Below are 23,235 nucleotides of genomic sequence, written 5' to 3' on the forward strand. Positions count from 1 at the left end.
GACAACGTGCCCTAAAAATGGGTCCCTGTATTGTAGATGAGCTTTCCCAGCCTGTCTCCATCCTAAAATAGATGACCATTTCTATCTCTTTTTTTTCTATTGACACTCCCTTTTTCAACTCTATACACCTGTGGACAAGTTTTTGAATGGGAATAGACTCCAGCATGCTCTCCCCCATAACTATAGTTGGTAGGTACAATAGTGTTAGGAGCTTTCTCATGGACAGCCATCCTCCACTGATGCTCAGCTACCTCTCTCTCTCTCTCTCTCTCTCTCTCTCTCTCTCTCTCTCTCTCTCTCTCTCTCTCTCTCTCTCTCTCTCTCTCTCTCTCTCTCTCTCTCTCTCTCTCTCTCTCACAACTGTGAAGTCACTCTGATATGATTTATATTTTAGAGGGAGTGAAAGGGAGAGGCCAGGAGAATGGAAGAGAGAAGAAAGGTTGACTGTGTGACCTTGCAGTCTTTGCTTATCTATGTGAGGTTACTTTAGTAACAGGGCTGGGCTATATTTTAGCTGCAGATTAATGGATTATTTCTTATTGCACAGGAAAACTTTTGAATTATTCCCACATTTAATTTTTTCACATAAAATCTGTTGTTGCCAGTTCATGCCATCATAGTACTTAAACGTTGAAAATCCAGTATTTTGTATTAGCAGCAGAATTATATTTTTTCCCTCTTATAAACTGAGAAAACAAAATATCAATTAACCCTTTTTTCTTTTCTGCCATAGGTGAAGAGATACAGCAAGGTGGTGGTGGTGGGGGATGCTCGCATGAGTCTCCTTGCCACTAATGACATCAAGGAGCAACTACATGAGGTCACACAGGTAATTTTGATTCCAAACCTGACCCTGAATGGCATCATAGAGGTGGTGCAGAGAGAGGTGGTGAAGGAAGAGTGTCCCAGAGGTATCCTTCTGTTGTGCCTTGCAGGGCTGCATGGCACTCTGGTAGAGTGTCAGGTGCCAAAGGAGTGCAAGATTGCAGGTCACTCAGACATGCAAGAGATGGTTCCAGCCACAAAGGGCGACTCCCTGGATCCTGGGTTCCCTAAGCAACTGGCCAGCCTGAAGAGAAAGCTTCAAGACACACTGGGAAGAGGCTCTAGTGTGCTGTTCTTTCCTGTTCTGCCCGTTGATATGACCAACTTTAATGAGATAGCAGCAAAGCATCACTTTGATGCCACTGGACACAAACTTGAGCACCTCTCTCAAGCTGGTAGCCTCCACTATCAGCTGTTACAACAGTACAAGAAAGCTGTTGAAGAGGTCAATGGGTCGTCTGTCACATATGTTAGACTTGTGCGTTTTGAGTTTAGTTCCAGAGGATCTTGCAGGAAGTTTACGGATGAGCTTCTACAGGATGGATTCAGTCCTACACTGGACCTGGTAGAAAGATTCATTGTTCCACAGCTACAACATGCCATCAGCATGTCCAACTCCCTCAGGTTCCAGCAGGTGGCATTAGTGGGGGATGCATGTCTGGCACAGGTGGTCAAGGTGCAACAGCAGAAGGGTGTGGAGCCATGCTCTTTTATCCTTCAAGAGGAACCTGGGCTTAGGAGCCTCATCCCTGATAGCCCTACAGTAAAACAGCTCTCAGGGATGAGCAATGCTCTGATCTTTCTCTCCATCACCCTCAAGGACCTTGCCATCCCTAAAGGAGAATCTGATGGAAAAAAGACACATTGCTTCCTCCCTCATGATCCTTCTAAGGCATTTGACAGCTTCCTACAGGAGGCACTGAGGGTAGATCAGATGCTGGGCTCACTAACTCATCACTGTACCATTATCACCACCCCTGTGTTAATATTGAATCACCAGATCCTCATGAAAGACAAGGCAAGGAAGACATCATCCTGTGAAAAGTGCACTAAGACATCAAAATTAGTCACTATTGCAATAGAACAGGTCTGTAAGATATTGAACCAAAAAAATGGCCTGCCAGTGTGGAACCTTAACCCTGCACTGCTGACGAACAAAGATGACTCCAGCAGCTCTCATCAGCACTCTAAGCTCAATTCCAAGATGTTACAAAAGGCAGCAAGCACCTGGGAATGCTTTCTCAATTGCTCACAAACATGTATTAGAGTAATGCCAAAGGCTACTATTACCTCTGTCCTCCAGGACCAAAAATTGCTGACATTGGTGGTACCTAAAACCAGAGAGACCTCTAGGACCCACTGTAACAAAAAAGAAACCCAAAGTAGTCACAGCAGACACAGGGCACAAACCCATTGTAGTCACAATACAGACAAGGAACAGACTCACAGTAGGAATAGCAGAGACAAAAAACAGACTCACAGCAGGAGCAACAGAAACAAGAGAGTGAGTCACAGTGACAGTGGTAGAAATAAGGATCAGATTCACAATAGCAACAGAAACAAGGAACAGCTTCACAACAGTAGTAGCAGAGATAAGAAACAGACTCATAACAAAGATAGAAAATTAAAGGACACCCACAGCAAATATGAAGAACAGAAAATGAAAAGTCCTGATGCCTTAGCTCTCACTGCTCTAGATGACATAACTTCTGCTTCATCTCCTAGTAGGCACAGTAATGGGGATCTGGATAGCATCTCTACTGGGAACCTGAACTTTTCACCATCCCCACATCCATCTATTATCAACAGCCCAGAAGATTTTGTTGATTCCTTCAGTGATGAATCTTATAAAGACAGACAGATTAATTCTCAGACTCTGACTTGTTCTCCAGATTCCTGGAAATGCTCTTCCACACATGAGGCCACTCCCTTAAGAAATCCAAGAATGAGACTGTGGTCTGCAAATAGCAGAGATAAACCTCTAAGTCCTCAGAGATTTCAGTATACAGAATTAGATGAGCCAGGACACTCCTTGTATCAACAGAGAAGGTATTCACTTTCCAGAAGTAGAGAAAGAGACCATTCCAACCATACATATACCAGTCCTGATCCACATATCAAAAGAGTCAGTAATAAGAGCTGTAGCCCAAGGGAGGAACTGTGTGGAAGAAGATCCAGAAGTGCCTCTCATAATAGGTTGCCTCTCAGTCCTAGCAGGAAACTTATGTACAGACAATCCTTCAGCAGGTCTTTATCACCTCAGCGTTACAGATCTGTGTCTAGAGGCGCATCCTTTTCAAGAGGGAGAAGATCCACTTCCAGAGCCAAAAGATCCATTTCCAAAGGTAGAAGACCTGTTTCTAGATGTAAAAGATCCATTTCTAGGGATAGAAAGTCAGTTCCTAGGAGCAGGAGATCCTTTTCTAGAGGCAAGAGATCAATTTCTAGAAAAAGGTCCATTTCCAGAAGTAGTAGATCAAATTCAATGATGAGGTCTATTTACAGAAAGAGGTCATTATCTAGAGGCAATATGTCTATATCCTTAGGAAGGCAATCTATGTCAAGAAGTATAAGATCCATTTCCAGAGGTAGAAGATCCATTTCCAGAGGCAGAAGATCCATTTCCAGAGGCAGAAGATCCATTTCCAGAGGTGGAAGATCCCTTTCCAGAGGCAGAAGATCCCTTTCCAGAGGCAGAAGATCCATTTCCAGAGGCAGACGATCCATCTCCAGAAACAAGAAATCTATTCCATTAGGAAGATCCTTTTCCAGAAGCAGAAGATCCATTTCAAAGAACAGACAATCCTTTTCTAGATGTCGAAAATCTGTTTCCAGAGGTAGAAGGTCTATTTCCAGAAATAGAAGATCTATATCTAGAAGCAAAAGGTCCATATCTAGGAGTAAGCGATCTGTTTCCAGAAGTAGAAGATCCATTTCTAGAGACAGAAGATATATCTTCACTGGCAAAAGATCCATTTCCATAAGCAGGTCTGTTTCCCGAAGTAGAACATCCATATCCAGAGGCAAGAGGTCTTTGTCAAGGGGCAGGAGGAACAGGAGCACAAGTAGAAGCAGAAGCAGAAGCAATATATCTAGAAGCAGAAGGTCCATATCTAGGAGTAGACGATCTGTTTCCAGAAGTAGAAGATCTATTTCTAGAGACAGAAGATATATCTTCACAGGCAAAAGATCCATTTCCATAAGCAGGTCTGTTTCCAGAAGTAGAACATCCATTTCCAGAGGAAAGAGGTCTTTGTCAAGAGGCAGCAGGAGCAGGAGCACAAGCAGAAGCAGAGGCAGAAGCAGAGCCTGCAGCATAGAGCAATATAGCTCAGTCAGGTAAGCATCTACTTCCATTACTTGCTACCACCTCCCCAGGTTGGACTCCTCTCTTGATGACAACCCCAAATTTCTTGACACCTCCCTCAACTTTTTCTACATTTATTTCTGCAACTTTTTCAGTCTTAGATCTAATTTTCAATCTGTGGAACACCACCTGTCCTCTACTAAACCTCATCTTCTTTTCCTCACCGAAACACAGCTGTCTGAGGCAATTGACAGTAGCTCCTTCTCTGTTCCCTTCTACTTTCTCAATTCTGATTATCATTCCAAAGCTGGATGCTGCGTCTATGTGCACAATAACTTAACTGGCTCTCGTGCCCACGCTCTCGAATCTTCTGAGTTTTTCCACCATCTTGCTTCAACTCAATAGTCACTCTCTAACTAAATTCATCTGTGCTATCTATCTCTCCCAACTTACAAAGTGGAGCAAATTCTTTCCCTCTACCCTTTCACAGAGATCTTAATTTTAGGAGATTTCAATGTTCACCACCAGGATGTATTTTTCCTCATCAGTGGGCTTTGGATATGGAAAAGGCCACGTGCTGCATACATGTTTAATGACACGTGGCCTTTTCCATACTCAGGACTGATTGACAAAATAATCCAACAACATTGGCCTTCATACGACTAGAAACTCCCAAAGCCCACCAATGAGCAAAAATACATCCTGTGCCCCACAAAACAACAACACTGACATCCAATACAGCTTGGCACTCCTAAAGCCTCACGGCCAGCAAGATACATCCTGTGTCCCACACAATAACCGCCATGTTAGGTCCCAGTAAAGTTTCAAGCAGACTTAGAAGAGAACAAGCGACATATGAAAAACACTAGACCCCAATGTGATGGCTGCACCAGGACAACTGACGCGGCTGCGGAGAAACCAACCCACGTCAGCCACCTTCACAAACACGCAGTGCCAAGTGCAAACCCAAATTACCCATGAGCATTATGTAGTTCAACCAAACATCTTATAATTGTTCCACTTTCGACAACATTGACAAAACAGTCTCTTTGTTCCTTCTTGATAAGGTCCCATTCTGTGTATTTCTTCTACTTCCTCTTCTAAGTTCTGCCTATCTTCGTCGTTTAGATTTTTTAGTAGGTCTTTAACTGATTCATTTCTTCTTTTTCTCTTCTTGGTCTATATTTTACATTTTTTTCTTTGAGTCCAAATATGATTACACTTTTTTTTCTGCAATTTCCCTAACTAGATTTTCTTTTTTCTTGAAGACTCCTATCATTTTGTTTGTCATATTTTCATCTCTTTCTTTTAGTTGTGCTTGAGTCACCTCCTTAAAATCATCTTTATCTTTCTTATCTTGGACTCTCCATGCTTGTACTTCTTTTTTAATCACATTCTGTACTCTTTCCTCTTCTTTGTTTACTAAATCTTTCAGCTTCTCTTTTCCTTTCTGAGCTTTACCGAGTCCTTCTTCCATCTGTTTCTTGTAGTTAGCTACTTCCTTTTTCAGTTCTTCGTTTTCCGTTCTTAGTTTAGCTTCGATTTCTTCCACATTTTATATTCTTTCTCTCAGTTTTTGAAACTCTTTTACCTGTTATTCATTCTCTTTCATTCCCATACTCTCCTTTATTCATTTATCTAATTTATGTTCAATAATCAACACTCTCTTAAATAGTGAAGTATTTGCCGTATCAAAACCTTTGAAAGCGCTTACTCCCTCATCAACATATTCATCTTCTGTTTTCATTCTTTCCGTAGTCTCATACCTGCAATTAGATGAAATCTCTTCCTTACTCATGATTCTCTAACACTTGATTTCATGAAAACGAGTCTACACTACTCGCCCAGGCCACTGCAAACACTGAACAATAGGTAGTGAAGATTAGCTGATTCTCGGAGCGACGGCACTACATCCTTCCTCGACCGCGTCTCGTGTGTGTGTGTGTGTATTTACCTATGTAGTTGTTGTATTTACCTAGTTGTAGTTTTACAGGGCCTGGGCTTTATGCTCATGTGGCCCCGTCTCCATATCTACACTTATCCAATTTTTCTTTAAAACTATGCACACTCGTTGCTGACACCACTTCTTCACTCAAACTGTTCCACGTCTCAACACATCTTTGTGGGAAACTATATTTTTTAACATCTCTCAGACATCTTCCCTTTCTCAGCTTTTTACTATGTGATCTTGTGCTTCGAATGTCATATTCTTCTCTCAGGATCAGTTTCTCATTATCCACTTGGTCCATCCTGTTGATCAATTTATAAACTTGTGTCAGATCCCTTCTTTCTCTTCTCTGCTCCAGGGTTGGTAGATCCATAACCTTTAGTCTCTCCTCATATGTCATCCCTTCAAATTCTGGAACCATTCTTGTAGCCATTTCTTGTAGTCTCTCCAACTTCCAATCTGGGTCCTATTGTAGTACTTATCAATTTCTTCATCATTTCTTTGTCCATGTAGTGAAATGCTAATCCAATATTCATTAGCAAATTATATTTCTCTCTGAAAATTCTATCAATATGGCTTACCTGTTGATTATTTTCTTCCATCGTCACTCCTAAGTCCTTTTCCTGTTTTACTCTCTCCAGTTCTACTCCATCTCCCATCTTATAGATTCCCACGGGTCGTCTTTCACTTTTTCCCATTTCCATGACATGGCTTTTGTCCACATTGAATTCCATTTCCCACTTTTTACTCCATTCCCAGATCTTATTTAAGTCTTCCTGCAGTATTTCACAATCTTCTTTTTGCTTTATAACTCTGCACAGTTTCGTATCATCCACAAACAGATTTATGTAGCTGTTCACTCCTGGCATGTCATGTGTGTATTTATTTACCTAGGTGTAGTTTTACAGGGCCTGGGCTTTATGCTCGTGTGGCCCCGTCTCCATATCTACACTTATCCAATCTTACTTTAAAAGTATGCACACTCGTGTGTGTGTGTGTGTGTTTCTGCATGACCACCAAACATCCTCCCTCACTCCCTCTCTCTTGCTTCCATGTGTTGCTGTGACATTGCCTCTGCCTCCTCAACTACCACCTCATCTACTGATCTTTATTTTACAGTTACATCATACTACCATTTCATATCTATATGGTTGCAATGTAAATTATATTTGAGGAGAGGTAGTCATTTCAGTCTGAGTACAGGGATTTCTTGACTTGTGTTTGTTAAGGATATGCAATTTTGGAAGTGAAAAAAATATCTTATTATTTTTTTCATATTACAGAGATTATTAAGAATAATATGATGTCAAGAAAATCATGTTGTACAGCTGATTTACTTTCATGAGGCAGCCACCAAGTGATCTCCCAATGTGCTACCACACACACACACACACACACACACACACACAGGGAGCCTTTGAAAAAAAATGAAGAGAGGACAGAAGAAGAGAAGAAAGAGTTTTTCTGGAGAATCTTGGATATGAGACTGAGGAAGTGGTTCATAACCCAGAAAAGTACAGCAAGAAAGGACTAAAGAAACTTACATATGAGCGAAATGTAATGTATTCCAACATAAATGGAGTGATATCGGGGATTTTAGAACTCAACGATTACTTGAGGGACAAGAACCCAGATATTGTGGGTCTTACTGAAACAAAACTGAGAGAGGAGAAGACCTGATGAAGGTTGGAGAAGGAAATATAACGTTTGGAAAAGAAATAGAGTAGGTAAGATGGGAGGAGGAGTGATGTTGCTGGTTAAAAAGATATAAAGGTGGATCAAGTGAAAAAGGTATGGGAAAGGCAGAAGTGCTAAAGATCAGAGCAGAAACTAATGAAGGAAAAAGAGGCACTACATAGTGGTGTACGTACCACCTAAGACAAATGCATGGTCAGTACAGGAATATGAAGAAATGATAAGTGATACAGGAACATGTCTGGAAGAAATGTTGGGTGGCTGTGAACGAACTATAATGATGGGAGATTTTAATTGTAAAGAGGTGTGTTGGGAGGACTGGTCAATGGAAGGATCAGAGACAACATGGGAAATACACTATTGACACTGGCAATGGAAAATGTGTTAACTCAGTGGGTCAAAGAAGATACTAGGTTTGGAGGAGAGGGAGCATCGTCAAGACTGGACTTGGTCTTTAGTACAGAGCCAATGGTCATTGAGGAGATGAGGGTGGAGTGCCCTTTAGCAAAGAGTGATCATGCAGTTTTGGAGTTCAAGGTGATAGACGAAGAGAAATCTAGAAGAAATGAAGAATATAAAGTGGGAAGATGGAATTATGCCAAGACAGATTTTGGAAACCTAAAGAAATTCTTTCAAGAGACAAATTGGATGAAATTCAAGAGTGCTAAGGAGCAAATGAAAAGTGGAAGGAATTTATAAAAATATACAAAGAAGGTGAGAAAAATTTGTACCAATAAGACAACATAGAGAAGTTGGAAAGCAGGACTGGTTTAACGATAGATGTGAAAAGGCTAGAACAAGAAAAGAGGATGCATGGAAGAGGTGGAGAAGGAAAAGACGGATTAAGCAGTGGGAAAGTTACAAAAGAGCAAGAAATGAATATGTGTTGATTAGAAGAGAAGAAAGAAAGAAACAAGAAAAGGATATAATTGATAAATGTAAAGACCAACCAAGGCTTTTTTACAGACATGTGAACAACAACATCAAAAATAGAGAAAGTATTGAAAGTTTAGAAGTAAATGGAGTATACAGTGAAGATCCCAGGGAAATGGCAGAGGCTATGAATGGATGCTTTCGGAAGGTATTCACAAAGGAGACTGCTTTTGACAAACCACTGGTAATGGAACAGAAAGGGATTATGAAGGAGTTTCAAGTAACGGTGGAGGAGATCAAGAACATGATGGGGAGTTTAGAAGTGAGAAAAGCTGTGGGACCTGATGGGGTATCAGGATGGATTTTAAGAGAATGCAGGGAGCAATTGGCAGAAAAAGTTTGTGAAGTAATTGATGCCTCATTAAGGGAAGGCGTAGTGCCCCAAGACTGGAAAAGAGCTAACATTGTCCCAATCTATAAATCAGGTAACAAGAGAGACCCATTGAACTATAGACCAGTGTCACTTACAAGTGTGGTAGCTAAGATGTGTGAGAGGGTGGTGAAGACTAGATGGACAGACTTCTTGGAGAAAAATGACATACTTTGTGAGTGTCAATTTGGTTTTAGGAAAGGGCGTTCATGCACGACAAACCTGATATGTTACTATTCGAGGGTGATAGATGTAATACAGGAAAGAGATGGTTGGGCTGATGGAATATATCTGGATTTAAAAAAGGCCTTTGATAAGGTACCACACCAGAGACTGATCTGGAAACTTGAAATGGTAGGAGGAGTGCATGGCAGTTTACTAAAATGGATGGAAGACTTTTGGTAGGAAGAGAAATGAGAACAATAATTAAGGACAGACCATCAGAATGGGGATTGGTGGAGAGTGGAGTTCCACAGGGATCAGTGTTGGCACCAGTAATGTTCGCAGTCTACATAAATGACATGGTGGATGGGGTGTCCAGTTATGTGAGCCTATTTGCAGACGATGCAAAATTGTTACGAAAAGTGAGATGTGACAAAGATTGCGAACTACTCCAGGAAGACTTGGACAGAATATGGAAATGGAGCTGTACATGGCAAATGGAGTTCAACACGACAAAATGCAAGAAAATAGAGTTTGGCAAGAGTGAAAGAAGAATCAGGAGTATGTACAAGATAGGAAATGAAGACATAAAACCAGTCATGAAGAAAAAGACCTTGGGGTGACAATTACCAATGACCTATCGCCAGAGAGACATATAAACAAAATAATTGGAGAAGTATTGAACTTATTGAGGAACATAAGAGTGGCGTTCGTATATCTAGATGAAGAAATGATGAAGAAAATAATTACTGCAATGATAAGACCGAGGCTTGAATATGCAACAATACAGTGGGCTCGAACTTAAAGAAACACATAAGGAAACTAGAGAAAGTACAGAGGGCTGCAACGAAAATGGTGCCTGACTTAAGAGATTTGACTTATGAAGACAGACTGAAAAGAATGCAACTTCCAACCCTGGAAAACAGAAGAGAAAGGGGAGACCTGATAGCAATATACAGAGTGATGATTGGCATGGAAAAAATGGATAGGGAAGATCTGTGTATGTGGAATGGAAGAATGTCGAGAGGGCATGGGAAAAACTAAAATGGCCACTTATAGGAGAGATGTGAAAAAATATAGCTTCCCTCATAGAAGGGTGGAAGCATGGAATAGTTTAGACGTGGAAGTGGTCAACGCAAGGAATATTCATGATTTTAAGAAAAAGCTGGACATTAATAGATATGGAGACGGGACAACACGAGCATAGCTCTTTTCCCGTATGTTACAATTAGGTAAATACAATTAGGTAAATACACACACACACACACACACACACACACACACACACACACACACACACACACACACACTAGATTGGAATATGCAGGAGTTGTGTGGACTCCCCATAAAAAGAAACACATAAGAAAATTAGAGACTACAAAAATGGCTACAAGAATGGTTCCAGAATTTAAAGGGATGGCATATGAGGAGAGACTAAAGGCAATGGATCTACCAACCTTGGAGCAGAGAAGAGAGAGAGGGGATCTGATACAAGTTTATAAATTGATTAACGGAATGGATGAAGTGGAGAATGAGAAACTGATCCTGAGAGAAGAATATGACTTTAGAAGCACAAGATCGCATAGTAAGAAACTAAGGAAGGGACGATGTCTGAGAGATGTTAAAAATTTAGTTTCCAAAGATGTGTTGAGACTTGGAACAGTTTGAGTGAGGAAGTGGTATCAGCAAAGTGTACATAGTTTTAAAGAAAAATTGGATAAGTGTAGATATGGAGACGGGACCACACGAGCATAAAGCCCAGGCCCTGTAAAACTACAACTAGGTAAATACACACACACACACACACACACACACACACACACACACACACACACACACACACACCAGACAGCGAGACACACATGAGAGGAAGGAAGGACGCAATACCGTCGCTCCCGAGAATCAGCTGATCTTCACTACCTTTGTTTGGGTTTACAGTGGCCTGGGCGATAAGTGTGGACTCATTTTTTTCATGAATACAGTGTTAAATAATAATGAGTGAGAAAGAGATTCCATCTAAATGCAGGTATGTGACAAGGAAAGAATGAAAGCTGATGATGACAATGTTGGTGAGGGAGAAAGAGAATTTGAAGGCTTTGATACGGCACAAACTTCACTATTTGATAGAGTCTTGACTATCGAACGAAATTAGATAAATTGATAAAGGAGAGTATGGGAATGAAAGAGAATGAAGAACAGGATAAAGAGCTCCAGAAATTGAAAGAAAGGATAAAAGAGTGGAAGAAAACGAAACTAGGCTAAGAACCGAAAATGAAGAATTAAAAGTCCAAATAGCGAACTACAAGAAATTGATGGAAGAAGGACTCGGTAAAGCCGAGAAAGAAAAGAGAAGCTAAAAGATCTAGTTAACAAAGAAGAAGAAAGAGTACAAGACGTGATTAAAAAGAAGTACAAGCATGGAGAATCCAAGATAAGAAAGACAAGGAATCATTTCAAGAAGTATTTCAAGAACAGTTAAAAGAAAGAGATGAAAATATGACAAGCAAAATGATAGGAGTCCTCAAGAAAAAGAAAATTTAGTAAGAGAAATTGCAGAAAAAAGAAGAGTGTAATTATTTTTGGACTGAAAGAAAAAAATGTTAAATATAGACCAAGAAGGGAAAAAGACGAAATGAAATCAGTAAAAGACCTACTAAAACATCTGAATGACGAGGATAGACAGAATTTAGAAGAGGAAGTAGAAGAAATCCATAGAATGGGACCATATCAAGAAGGAACAGTGAGACCAATTAAGATATTACTAAAATCACAAGCAGTAGCAGAAGAAGTACTATATAGAAAAACGAAACTCAGAAGGTTGCAAAGATATATATATATAAAGAAAAATAGAAACGAGGAGGAAAGGAAGAGACACAATGAACTGGTGGCAGAAGCAAGAGAAAAAAATAATGAAAGGTCAGAGGAGGAGAAGAAGGCATTTTTTTGGAGAATTATAAGAGACAGGATAAGGAAATGGTATATGAAAGAGAAAGAAGAGAAAAGAATGGAGCAAGTTTAACTAAAAATGATAAGAACAAGAGATTAATAATGATGTATACAAACATAGATGGGATTTTATCTAGTAAATTAGAATTAAGAGATTACATAAAGAAAGAAGAACCAGATATTGTATGCCTGGTGGAAACAAAGTTAAATGAGGCAATAAAATAGACATAGATAAAAGGTATAATATATGGAGGAGAGACAGAGTGGGTAAAGGAGGAGGAGGAGTCATGATGATGTTAAGGAAGGAGATAGTGGTAAATCAAGTGGAGTTTGGGAAGGAAAATCAGAAATACTGTATGTTAAGATGCATATTAACAAAAGGAGTTAACAATCATTGGAACATATGTGCCACCAAAACAAACTCATGGACTAACCAAGAATATAGAGACATGATAGATGACACAATAAGGAGTCTTACAAGAATCATTAAGGAAAGGAGAAAAGTGATATTGGTAGGAGATTTCAACTGTAAGGAGGTAGACTGGGAAAATTATGAAAGTGGTATGGGGAAGATGCCTGGGAGATAGATTCCTGAACCTAATGATAGATAATTTGATGGTCCAAAGAGTAAAGGAAAACACAAGATTCAGAGGAAACGATGAGCCGGCAAGATTAGACCTAGTTTTACAAGGGATATACCAATTAACGATGATATAAGATACAAGTGCCCATTGGGAAAGAGTGACCATGTAATATTAGAGATGGATATAGAAGAAGGAAAGGAAGATAGAGATGAATCATACAAAGGAGACCGATTAAATTACAGAAAGGCTGATATTGAGAATCTCAAGAACTATTTTAAAACGTAAACTGGGAGGAGATGGAAAACTCATTAACGGTTCAAGAGAAATATAACTTATTTTTGGAAATATACAAAACTGGGGTCAGGAATATGTTCAAAATATAGACCTAAAGAAGAAGGAAAGAAAGATTGGTTTAATGCAAGATGTGCTAGGGCAAAGGAGAAACGAGATGGAGCATGGAAAAGGTGGAGAAGAAACAGAAATCCAGAAAATAAGGAAAACTTCAAAACAGCAAGAAATGAATATGCTAAGGTGAGAAAGGAAGAAGAAAAGAACTATGAAAAGGACATTGTCGAAAAATGTAAGGAACAACCAAAATTGTTCTACAGATTCATAAATGGAAAAATAAGACAAAAAGAAACAATAGAAAGGTTAAAAGGAGAAAACAGAATGGTGGAAGACCCAAAAGTATGGCAGAACTGTTAAATAGTAAATTTCATGAGGTCTTTACTAAGGAATCCAAATTTGAAAGACCACAGGGTAATAGAGACTGTCTATATGAAAGAGATTAAAGTAACCAAGCTTGAAATAAAAAGTTGATGATGGAATTGGATGAGGAAAAGGCAATGGGACGGATGAAGTCTCAGGCAGAATACTGAAAGAATGTAGGGAAGAACTAGCAAGTCCAATATACAACATCATAAAATGCTCAATAGAAAATGGAACAGTGCCAGTGGAGTGGAAAAGAGCTGAGGTGGTTCCCATATATAAGAGCGGAAGGAAGGAAGAACCTTTAAATTACAGACCGGTATCACTAACTAGTGTAATATGCAAGATGTGTGAAAAAATAATAAAGAAACAATGGATCGAGTTTCTTTAAGACAACAAAATATTATCAAATAGCCAATTTGGTTTTAGAAAAGATCGGTCATGTGTGACAAATTTATTGAGTTTCTACTCTAGAATAGTTGATAAAGTACAAGAGAGAGAGGGATGGGTTGACTGTATTTATTTAGATCTAAAAAAGGCTTTTGATAAAGTGCCACATGAAAGATTACTATGGAAGTTAGAGAAGGGTGGCTTAAAAGGAAGCACATTGAGATGGATGAAGAATTACTTAAGGGGGAGAGAAATAAGGACGATAGTTAAAGATATGAAGTCCAAGTGGAGAACAGTAGACAGCGGAGTGCCACAGGGGTCAGTATTGGCACCAATACTTTTTCTCGTATATATAAATGACATGCCAGAGGAGTGAACAGCTACATAAATCTGTTTGGACGATGCGAAACTGTGCAGAGTCATTAAACAAAAGAGGATTGTGAAATACTACAGGAAGACTTAAACAAGATCTGGAAATGGAGCAAAAATGGGAGATGGAATTCAATGTGGACAAAAGCCATGTCATGGAAATGGGAAAAAGTGAAAGACGACCAGTGGGAATCTATAAGATGGGAGATGGAGTAGAACTAGAAAAAGTAAAAAGGAAAAGGACTTGGGAGTGACAATGGAAGAAAATAATCAACCGGTAAGCCATATTGATAGAATTTTCAGAGAGACGTATAATTTGCTAAGGAATATTGGAGTAGCATTTCACTATATGGACAAGGAAATGATGAAGAAATTGATAAGTACTAAAATAAGACCTAGATTGGAATATGCAGGAGTTGTGTGGACTCCCATAAAAGAAACACATAAGAAAATTAGAGACTACAAAAATGGCTACAAGAATGGTTCCAGAATTTAAAGGGATGGCATATGAGGAGAGACTAAAGGCAATGGATCTACCAACCTTGGAGCAGAGAAGAGAGAGGGATCTGATACAAGTTTATAAATTGATTAACGGAATGGATGAAGTGGATAATGAGAAACTGATCCTGAGAGAAGAATATGACTTTAGAAGCACAAGATCGCATAGTAAGAAACTAAGGAAGGGACGATGTCTGAGAGATGTTAAAAAATTTAGTTTGCCGCAAAGATGTGTTGAGACTTGGAACAGTTTGAGTGAGGAAGTGGTATCAGCAAAGAGTGTACATAGTTTTAAAGAGAAATTGGATAAGTGTAGATATGGAGACGGGACCACACGAGCATAAACCCCAGGCCCTGTAAAACTACAACTAGGTAAATACAACTAGGTAAATACACACACACACACACTATCATTTCATATCTATAGATAGAGTACAAGAGAGAGAGGGATGGGTTGACTGTATTTATTTGGATTTAAAAAAGGCGTTTGACAAAGTGCCACATGCAAGATTACTATGGAAGTTAGAGGAGAAGGGTGGCTTGAAAGGAAGCACATTGAGATGGATAGAAAATTATTTGAGGGGGAGAGAAATAAGGACGATAGTTAAAGATATGAAGTCCAAGTGGAGAGCAGTAGAAAGCGGAGTGCCACAAGGGTCAGTATTGGCACCAATACTTTTCCTCATTTATATTAACGACATACCAGAAGGAGTGAACAGCTACATAAATCTGTTTGCAGATGATACGAAACTGTGCAGAGTTATAAAGCAAAAAGAGGATTGTGAAATACTGCAAGAAGACCTAAATAAGATGGGAATGAAGCAAAAAGTGGGAAATGGAATTCAATGTGAACAAAAGCCATGTCATGGAAATGGGAAAGAGTGAAAGACAACCCGTGGGAATCTATAAGATGGGAGATGGAGTAGAACTGGAGAAAGTAAAAAAGGAAAAGGACTTAGGAGTGACGATGAAAGAAAACAATCAACCAGTAGGCCATATTGATAGAATTTTTAGAGAAACATATAATTTGCTAAGGAATATTGGAGTAGCATTTCACTACATGAACAAAGAAATGATGAAGAAATTGATAAATACTATAATAAGACCCAGATTGGAATATGCAGGAGTAGTGGACCCCTCATAAAAAGAAACACATAAGGAAATTGGAGAGACTACAAAAAATGGCTACAAGAATGGTTCCAGAATTTGAAGGGATGACATATGAGGAGAGACTAAAGGCTATGGATCTACCAACCCTGGAACAAAGAAGGAGAGAGGAGACCTGATACAAGTTTTAAATTGATCAACGGAATGGACCAAGTGGATAATGAGAAACTGATCCTGAGAGAAGAATATGACATCCGAAGCACAAGATCGCATAGTAAAAAGCTGAGAAAAGGAAGATGTCTGAGAGATGTTAAAAAATATAGTTTCCCGCAAAGATGTATTGAGACGTGGAACAGTTTAAATGAAGAAGTAGTGTCTGCAATGAGTCTGCATACTTTTAAAGTAAGATTGGATAAGTGTAGATATGGAGACGGGGCCACACGAGCATAAAGCCCAGGCCCTGTAAAACTACAACTAGGTAAATACACACACACACACATTGAAGAAATTGATAAGTACTAAAATAAGACCCAGATTGGAATATGCAGGAGTAGTGTGGACTCTTTATAAAAAGAAACACATAAGGAAGTCGGAGAGACTACAAAAAATGGCTACAAGAATGGTTCCAGAATTTAAAGGGATGACATATGAGGAGAGACTAAAGGCTATGGATCTACCAACCCTGGAACAGAGAAGGAAGAGGGGATCTGATACAAGTTTAAGAATTGATCACTGGAATAGACCAAGTGGATAATGAGAAACTGATCCTGAGAGAATATGACATTCGAAGCACAAGATCGCATAGTAAAAAGCTGAGAAAGGGAAGATGTCTGAGAGATGTTAGAAAATATAGTTTCCCACAAAGATGTGTTGAGACGTGGAACTGTTTGAGTGAAAAAGTGATGTCAGCAATGAGTGTGCATAGTTTTAAAGAAAAATTGGATAAGTGTAGATATGGAGACAGGGCCACATGAGCATAAAGCCCAGGCCCTGTAAAACTACAACTAGGTAAATACACATGGCTTCTGTAAAGGCATTTATTTTGGTAAATGATATACATTTTGAGAGATAAAGTGTGGTTGTGACTCTCTCTCTCTCTCTCTCTCTCTCTCTCTCTCTCTCTCTCTCTCTCTCTCTCTCTCTCTCTCTCTCTCTCTCTCTCTCTCTCTCTCTCTCTCTCTCTCTCTCTCCTTATGTGTTCATGATACTGAGCTGCACAATTATTTCATAATCTTCATATATCCATCATCTGTGCTTATATTCTTGTTGATTTTTTTTATGCAAGAATAGGAAAAAGGATTGAATGAAAGTACTGGTTAACTCTTATATCAGAGAGATGACCTGAACAGAGGTGAAAGGAAAAAGAAAGTTTTGTGCAGCAAGGCCACGGGAGGAGGAGGAGGAGGAGGAGGAGGAGGAGGAGGAGGAGGCCTGTAATTAGCAAGATCAGAAGCATGAAAATAGTTGTAGCGGATAGTAAGAGGTGCAGCATTGTGGCAGTGAGGAAAAAAGGCTACGGACAGTCAGTCAGAGAAGAGTTGGTAAGACGAAAAGCTCTTGATTCCACCTTATCTAGGAAAGTAGTATGAGTGCAACCCCCATACATGTGAAGAATACTCCATACATGGGGGGTGAAAACAAACTTGCCATGACGACTCAGAACACCTAACTTTATATAAACAGTTTTAGCTAGAGAAGAGATGTGAAGTTTCCAGTGTAGATTATAGATAAAGGACAGACTGAGGATATTTAGTATAGAAGAGGGTGATAGTTGAGTGTCATTGAAGAAAAGGGAATTGTTGTCCAGAAGTTGTGTCGAGTTGATAGATAGAGGAAATGAATTTTTGAGGCATTGAATACTATTAAGTTTTCTCTGCCCTAATCATAAATTTTAGATAAAAAAACAGGTGTTGTGTAGCATCCCTACATGATCTGTTTACTTCCTTAAGGGTTAGTAAACAGATCATGCAGAGATGCCACAGAATGCTTGACTTCTGATCTCTTTAAAAGATCTGATTGAGGCAGAGTAGCCATCTTAGTTTAGTGTCAATATAATGTGGATTATAATGAGAGTTACTACTAAAGTAATTTGTATTTATTTTTATAACTCATTCTTATATGTTTTATTTATGTAACACATTTTATTACTTTAGGCAATAACTATTTACATATGATAATTCATGTTTTTTTGGTGTTTTAGGAGGTGCACATATGAAGACCTTGGAACACATTGTCATCTTTTCTATTTAATCCTAAGTCTGCTATATGATTGTTCACTGTATGATTGGATTTTTCAGGAACATAACCAAATCATATATCAGGGAATATCTGTATTGTTCAATACCTCAAAAACCCAATTTTTCCATCTATCTTCTCAACACAATCTTCCAGACAACTATGCCCTCTTCTTTAATGACACTCAACTTCCCCCCCACTTCTGCACTGAACATCTTCGGTCTGTACTTTAATTATAATCTAAACTGAAAACTTCACATCTTACTCTAGCTACAACATTTTATCTCATGCTATCTTCTACTGCTATTTTCACACCAACTGCTCTTGTGATCTTGGCAACTGCATGCCTCCACTCTTGCAATATGGTCATATGATAACCATTGCACTCACTTGCAAGAAAATAAACGTACTGACAATGTTTACTTTATCTCATAATAAAAGCTATGCTGTAATTAGTAGACAGCACTGCTTTATCACAATAAAAAGGTATCTTGTAATTAGTAGACAGCACCAAATGGTGGAAATAATGAGCCAATAAGAGGGTTGGATTGACTACCAAAACATACATCAAATTCAGCACAGACTTGGAGATTCCAATTAATCCATAATATCGGACTTATGGAAGTCAGACTATTTTTTGTCCTTATGGGTTATAAGGTTTAGAATAAATTAAAAACCCAGGTATATTACAAAATTATATGGCTTGGTTTTCTAGAACATAACAACTGTGGTTAGCTTTTTATTTTTCCTTTATTTTTGCTGTAAAGTTTATCAATTTCATTGGTTCTTTGTCCTGAACATAAACATTGGAAAGTTAACCTAATTAAGGATTCTGTTTCAGACTAATGGCAAAGTATAGTGGCAATTCCTTTTTGATAAAACTTTCAGAGAGTTCTATTTCTTCATTACTTCACAAAGCACAACCTTCTATAGAAATGTTCTCTTTTTATCACTCACACTTGACAGTCCCATTTATTCTCAGTGAATATGCTTAGATTGCCCTTCACTAATCAATGTTTTATTCGGTAAGAAATCATTTTGAGATCTCTGTAGCCTCTCAGTTATGTGGATAGGCCACAATGTATTACCACCTTTCACCAATGTCCCCTTCTGCATCTCACTGTGATTCTTCTGATTTCTTATAGATTTATTAAGAATTATTCAAACATTGCAATTTTGTCAACCTGTAGAGTTACATTCTTTTCATATTTCAAATAAATTCCTGTTGGTTTGAATCCTCTTACACATGACTGCATCATTACACTATTTCTACCATCTACTTCAGTGTACTCTCACTCCCTCAGATTGCCTGTCCACATGTCTTCAACCCAGCAGAAGATGCGAAAAAGTATGGTGAAGGAAGCCTTGGAGACCTTACACTCAGTCCATGAGAAGGAATGTGAGATGTACCGTTCCAACCCCAGCATCCACCCTGACATTAGTGCAGAATATCGTCTTTTTAGTGACAAGAAGACCCAGAGCATCTTAGCCCTGGGAGGAGACCCAACACAGTACAACATGGCACATGACTGGCATTCATTCTGGAAGAAGCGTATGGAAGAGATATTTATTGAGTCATGGATATTAAAGAGGAAACAATGTCTTGCATTGTTGGATGCCAATCAGAAACCACCCTCCCCTCAGCCATCTTCCTGGACCCATCGCTCCCCTTCACCTGGCTCTTTATTTTTTTCCTCCTTATCTAGTATGAGAACAGCGGATCAAAAGAGGAGCTCCAAGAAGAGAAAGATATGGGTGACAGAGGAGAGAGAGAGAAGCAAAAAAAGGAATGAAAACCAGGATGGAAGATCATCCCCTACAAACTATCCAAGAGATAGACAAGTTAAGAGGAACATAGTTATCAATGATAGGCATGATGAGAGATCTCCAAAATACTATGCGAGGCCTGAACTCTTGAGCAGGAAAGAGGATGACTATATGGAAACAAGAATAACAGATATGCTGAGAGTAGCAAGACAGAAAGAATGGGATGAGGAGCTTATGGAGAAGCCATTGTCTAACCTTCAAAAGACAGCAAAAGGTAGCAATGAAGGATGGGAACAGAAATCATTAGGGAAACATTCTCCTGACCCTCTAGAAATTGCACAAGATAGGGAGACTGATCAGGAAAGTAGGGAGAGGCATCAGCAAAGTCCACCACACAAGTTACTTGGCCATAATGAATCTTGGCAACATTATTTAGATGCCATTGGGGATCCCTTTCCCATGCTTGACCACTTCAATGAGCCCCATACTGTGATAGAAAGTGGCAAATCAGAGTGCAAAGATCAACATAGAGCCAAACCTCACGGGGATATGTCGCATGGCACCTTTGAAGACCAGTCACTTAATATTTTCAGCAAAAAGTATATGACTGTGAGCAGTGTAAGTCCAGAGTCAACAAAGAAGGAGATCCCATGGATGGAAGATTCCCACAAAGATCATAAAGCTGACCAGGACAGCTCTAAGAGCATCACCCAGATCTTCAGGAACTTTGCAGTAAATAAACTTGATAGTGTTGAGACCATCACACACAGCCATGAAGGTGAGGTGTCATCCACCACAGCCTCACCCAGCATCAAGATTGATGTAGTGAATGTGTTGGAGGTTTTGACATACCTTGGAGACAAGCTTGGGGCCCTTTATGACCCTTTGAAATTAGTTCTTGTGAGGACCAAAGAACTACAGAGTAATGGTGCTGATCCAATGACAATTACAAATGACCAGGATACTAAGTTGTTACTACAGATGATCCAAGAAAAGCTGCAGGGCATTCTGAAGGATGGTAAACTAAGTATTATTAAAAAGGTCATCATAGAGGAGGCAGAACAGCGGCTGTCATTATTGCTAGAACTCCAAGAGCAACGAAACCTGACAGGAAATCTTAATCTGACACAGTTGGCACATCACTGTCTTAACATGGACACTACTTCCACTGTGGACTTCATCCGTAAGGTACTGCAGTGTCAAGGCCACACACATTTATCAGAAAAACAATTAATGAAATTGTACATGGCTGTTAAGGCAGAACAGCTAAAGGTGGTGGGAGACCATCACAATTCTAGGGAAGCTGCCACCTTGCCTGATAATGCTCACCACCAAAGCCACAACCTGAAAGCACCATTGGGCTTGAAGATGTCAGGGGATAGTGTAGGTCTTCTTTGTGGTTCTACACTATCTTTGTCACAAGCAGAATCACATACTTATAGAAGTAATTATGATTTCTCAACTAGGAAAGGCAGGCTGCCATGCAATGATGCAGCACAGACCACATGCCTTCAGGCAGAGATGTCCAGTTACCCTAAAGATACTGAGATCGGCAGTATTCATAACAGTAGCAATAGGTCTGATACTATTAAGCCCTCCAAGGCCTACCCACCTGGCCAGTCCTCCACCTTAGAGAACTGGTCCCCACAGAGCCATGTCAGTGAGCCATACCCCAAGGCTTCCACCAGCATTCCTAGTGGCCCACCTGAGGGTATATTTAGGGATGCCAACTACCACCAAAAGGCCTCAAAGTATGTGTACAAAAAGCCCATCTGCATCACCCTTCCAAAGCATCAACCACAAAAGAGTATTATTGGTGCCTTTAACCCCCTTAGGGATTGTGACACAGACAGTGAAGAATATGAGTAAGGGCTATCTTAAATGGGTAAGGAATCCATCACTTAAATAAAATGACAAGAATAAATAGAATAGATACCAGACTTTTAACATTCTCGCAAATGAGGAAACTGATTTTGTGAACATGGTTACAAATAAGACAAATATTCTAGTAAGGGGTACCTAGAAAGGTATGGAATCTACTATATAGAAAAGATTAAATGACAAGAATGAATAAGATACATACCACAGACATTTGACATTTTTGCATATGAAAGAACTGATTGTGTGAACATGGTGTATAAATAGGACAAGTGCTCTAGTTCTTCCTCATATTTTGTCAGTGCACCAGTTCTCCATCAAATTGTGATAAGTACTCTAGTTCTTCCTGAAACTAGACCCAATGGAGAGATCAGAAAAGATGTATGATTGAAGAAGACATAATAATGTTTAAAGAAAGAGTAATTGGATGAAAAGATTGTATATAATCAGAGGTGAGTGAGATGTGTGTAAGCAGGGAAGAAGTGTTGATGGAAGCAGGAGAAACTAAAAAGGACTCAGATGGATGAGGAATTATAAAAATATCATAGAAAATGTTATTCCTATCCAAGAATAGCAGGAAATTGGTATAGTGTAATTTCAGCTTATTTGAATGTTTAACTATTTTTTTTTGTGTATGACATATGTATCAGAACTTCGAGAAATTACAATTTTGTGTAAGCAAAATTAAATAAATGTTATTCATTAGAAAATTTTTGCACATTTGAAGGAATACTTTTTTGTGTGTATGCAGTTCCTCATAGGTATAATAACTAATATTCATATTTGTTGAATGTCTTGATGTTAAGAAAAGAAATCACTACAATAAAATTTCCTTAGGTGCTGTATAATGTTATTTTTACCTTTTATCTGTGTATCTGCAAGTGTTGGGTATGCCCACAAATATAATTGAGCTTTATTTTACATAATGTGTAGGAACTGCTTTGACCTTAACACTCAATCAGGCATCTCTCAGGTAAAATGCAATCAGAAAGCATTACTAAATATAATTTTAAATAATTTGATAACTTAGCTGAGGTTCAGGACAACTGGGTATTAGGGTGGATCGTTTTTACACTTTTTTTTCAATTCAAATTCCAATAGTGATTAAAAGTTGTGTACCCATGAGAAAATAATTACTGTGAAATTTCACATTTCTAAAACAATATCTTCTGCCTCCCCAATGAGTTGAAATATCATAAAATAGGTAAAAAGTAGGGTATTTTAATGATTTTTTAACTAGGTTAAGACAGGCATATATCACATTGCAATAGTGTTTAATATATTCTAAATAGTTGCCTTAATACTGAGAAAAAAAATGGTTTCTCCTAGATATTATCTTCTGCCTCCCCAATGAGTTGGAAAATCGTTAAAAGAGCGAAAAATATGGCATTTTCGGGATTTTTTTTAGTGTGAGCCAGGTATATAATCATGTAGCAATAGTTACAAATATTGTCTAAATTACTGCCAGAACACACACACACACACACACACACACACACACACACACACACAC

General features: G+C 38.9%; 1 protein-coding gene across 2 annotated transcripts in view; it reads left to right on the plus strand.

Annotated features, from left to right (window-relative positions):
• LOC123512883 overlaps positions 1–22,563 on the plus strand; it is a 102,989-nt gene extending 80,426 nt beyond the window's left edge. For both annotated transcript variants that reach the window (XM_045269550.1, XM_045269551.1), the window contains 2 exons: positions 734–4,164; positions 19,382–22,563. In XM_045269550.1, the coding sequence (XP_045125485.1) occupies positions 734–4,164; positions 19,382–21,713 (5,763 nt within the window). In that variant the 3' untranslated portion in view covers positions 21,714–22,563. The remainder of the gene's footprint in view (positions 1–733; positions 4,165–19,381) is intronic.
• The last annotated feature ends 672 nt before the right edge of the window (positions 22,564–23,235 follow it).

The sequence above is a fragment of the Portunus trituberculatus genome, chromosome 34 (assembly GCF_017591435.1).
Source record: "Portunus trituberculatus isolate SZX2019 chromosome 34, ASM1759143v1, whole genome shotgun sequence".
In the NCBI taxonomy this organism is placed as follows: domain Eukaryota; kingdom Metazoa; phylum Arthropoda; class Malacostraca; order Decapoda; family Portunidae; genus Portunus; species Portunus trituberculatus.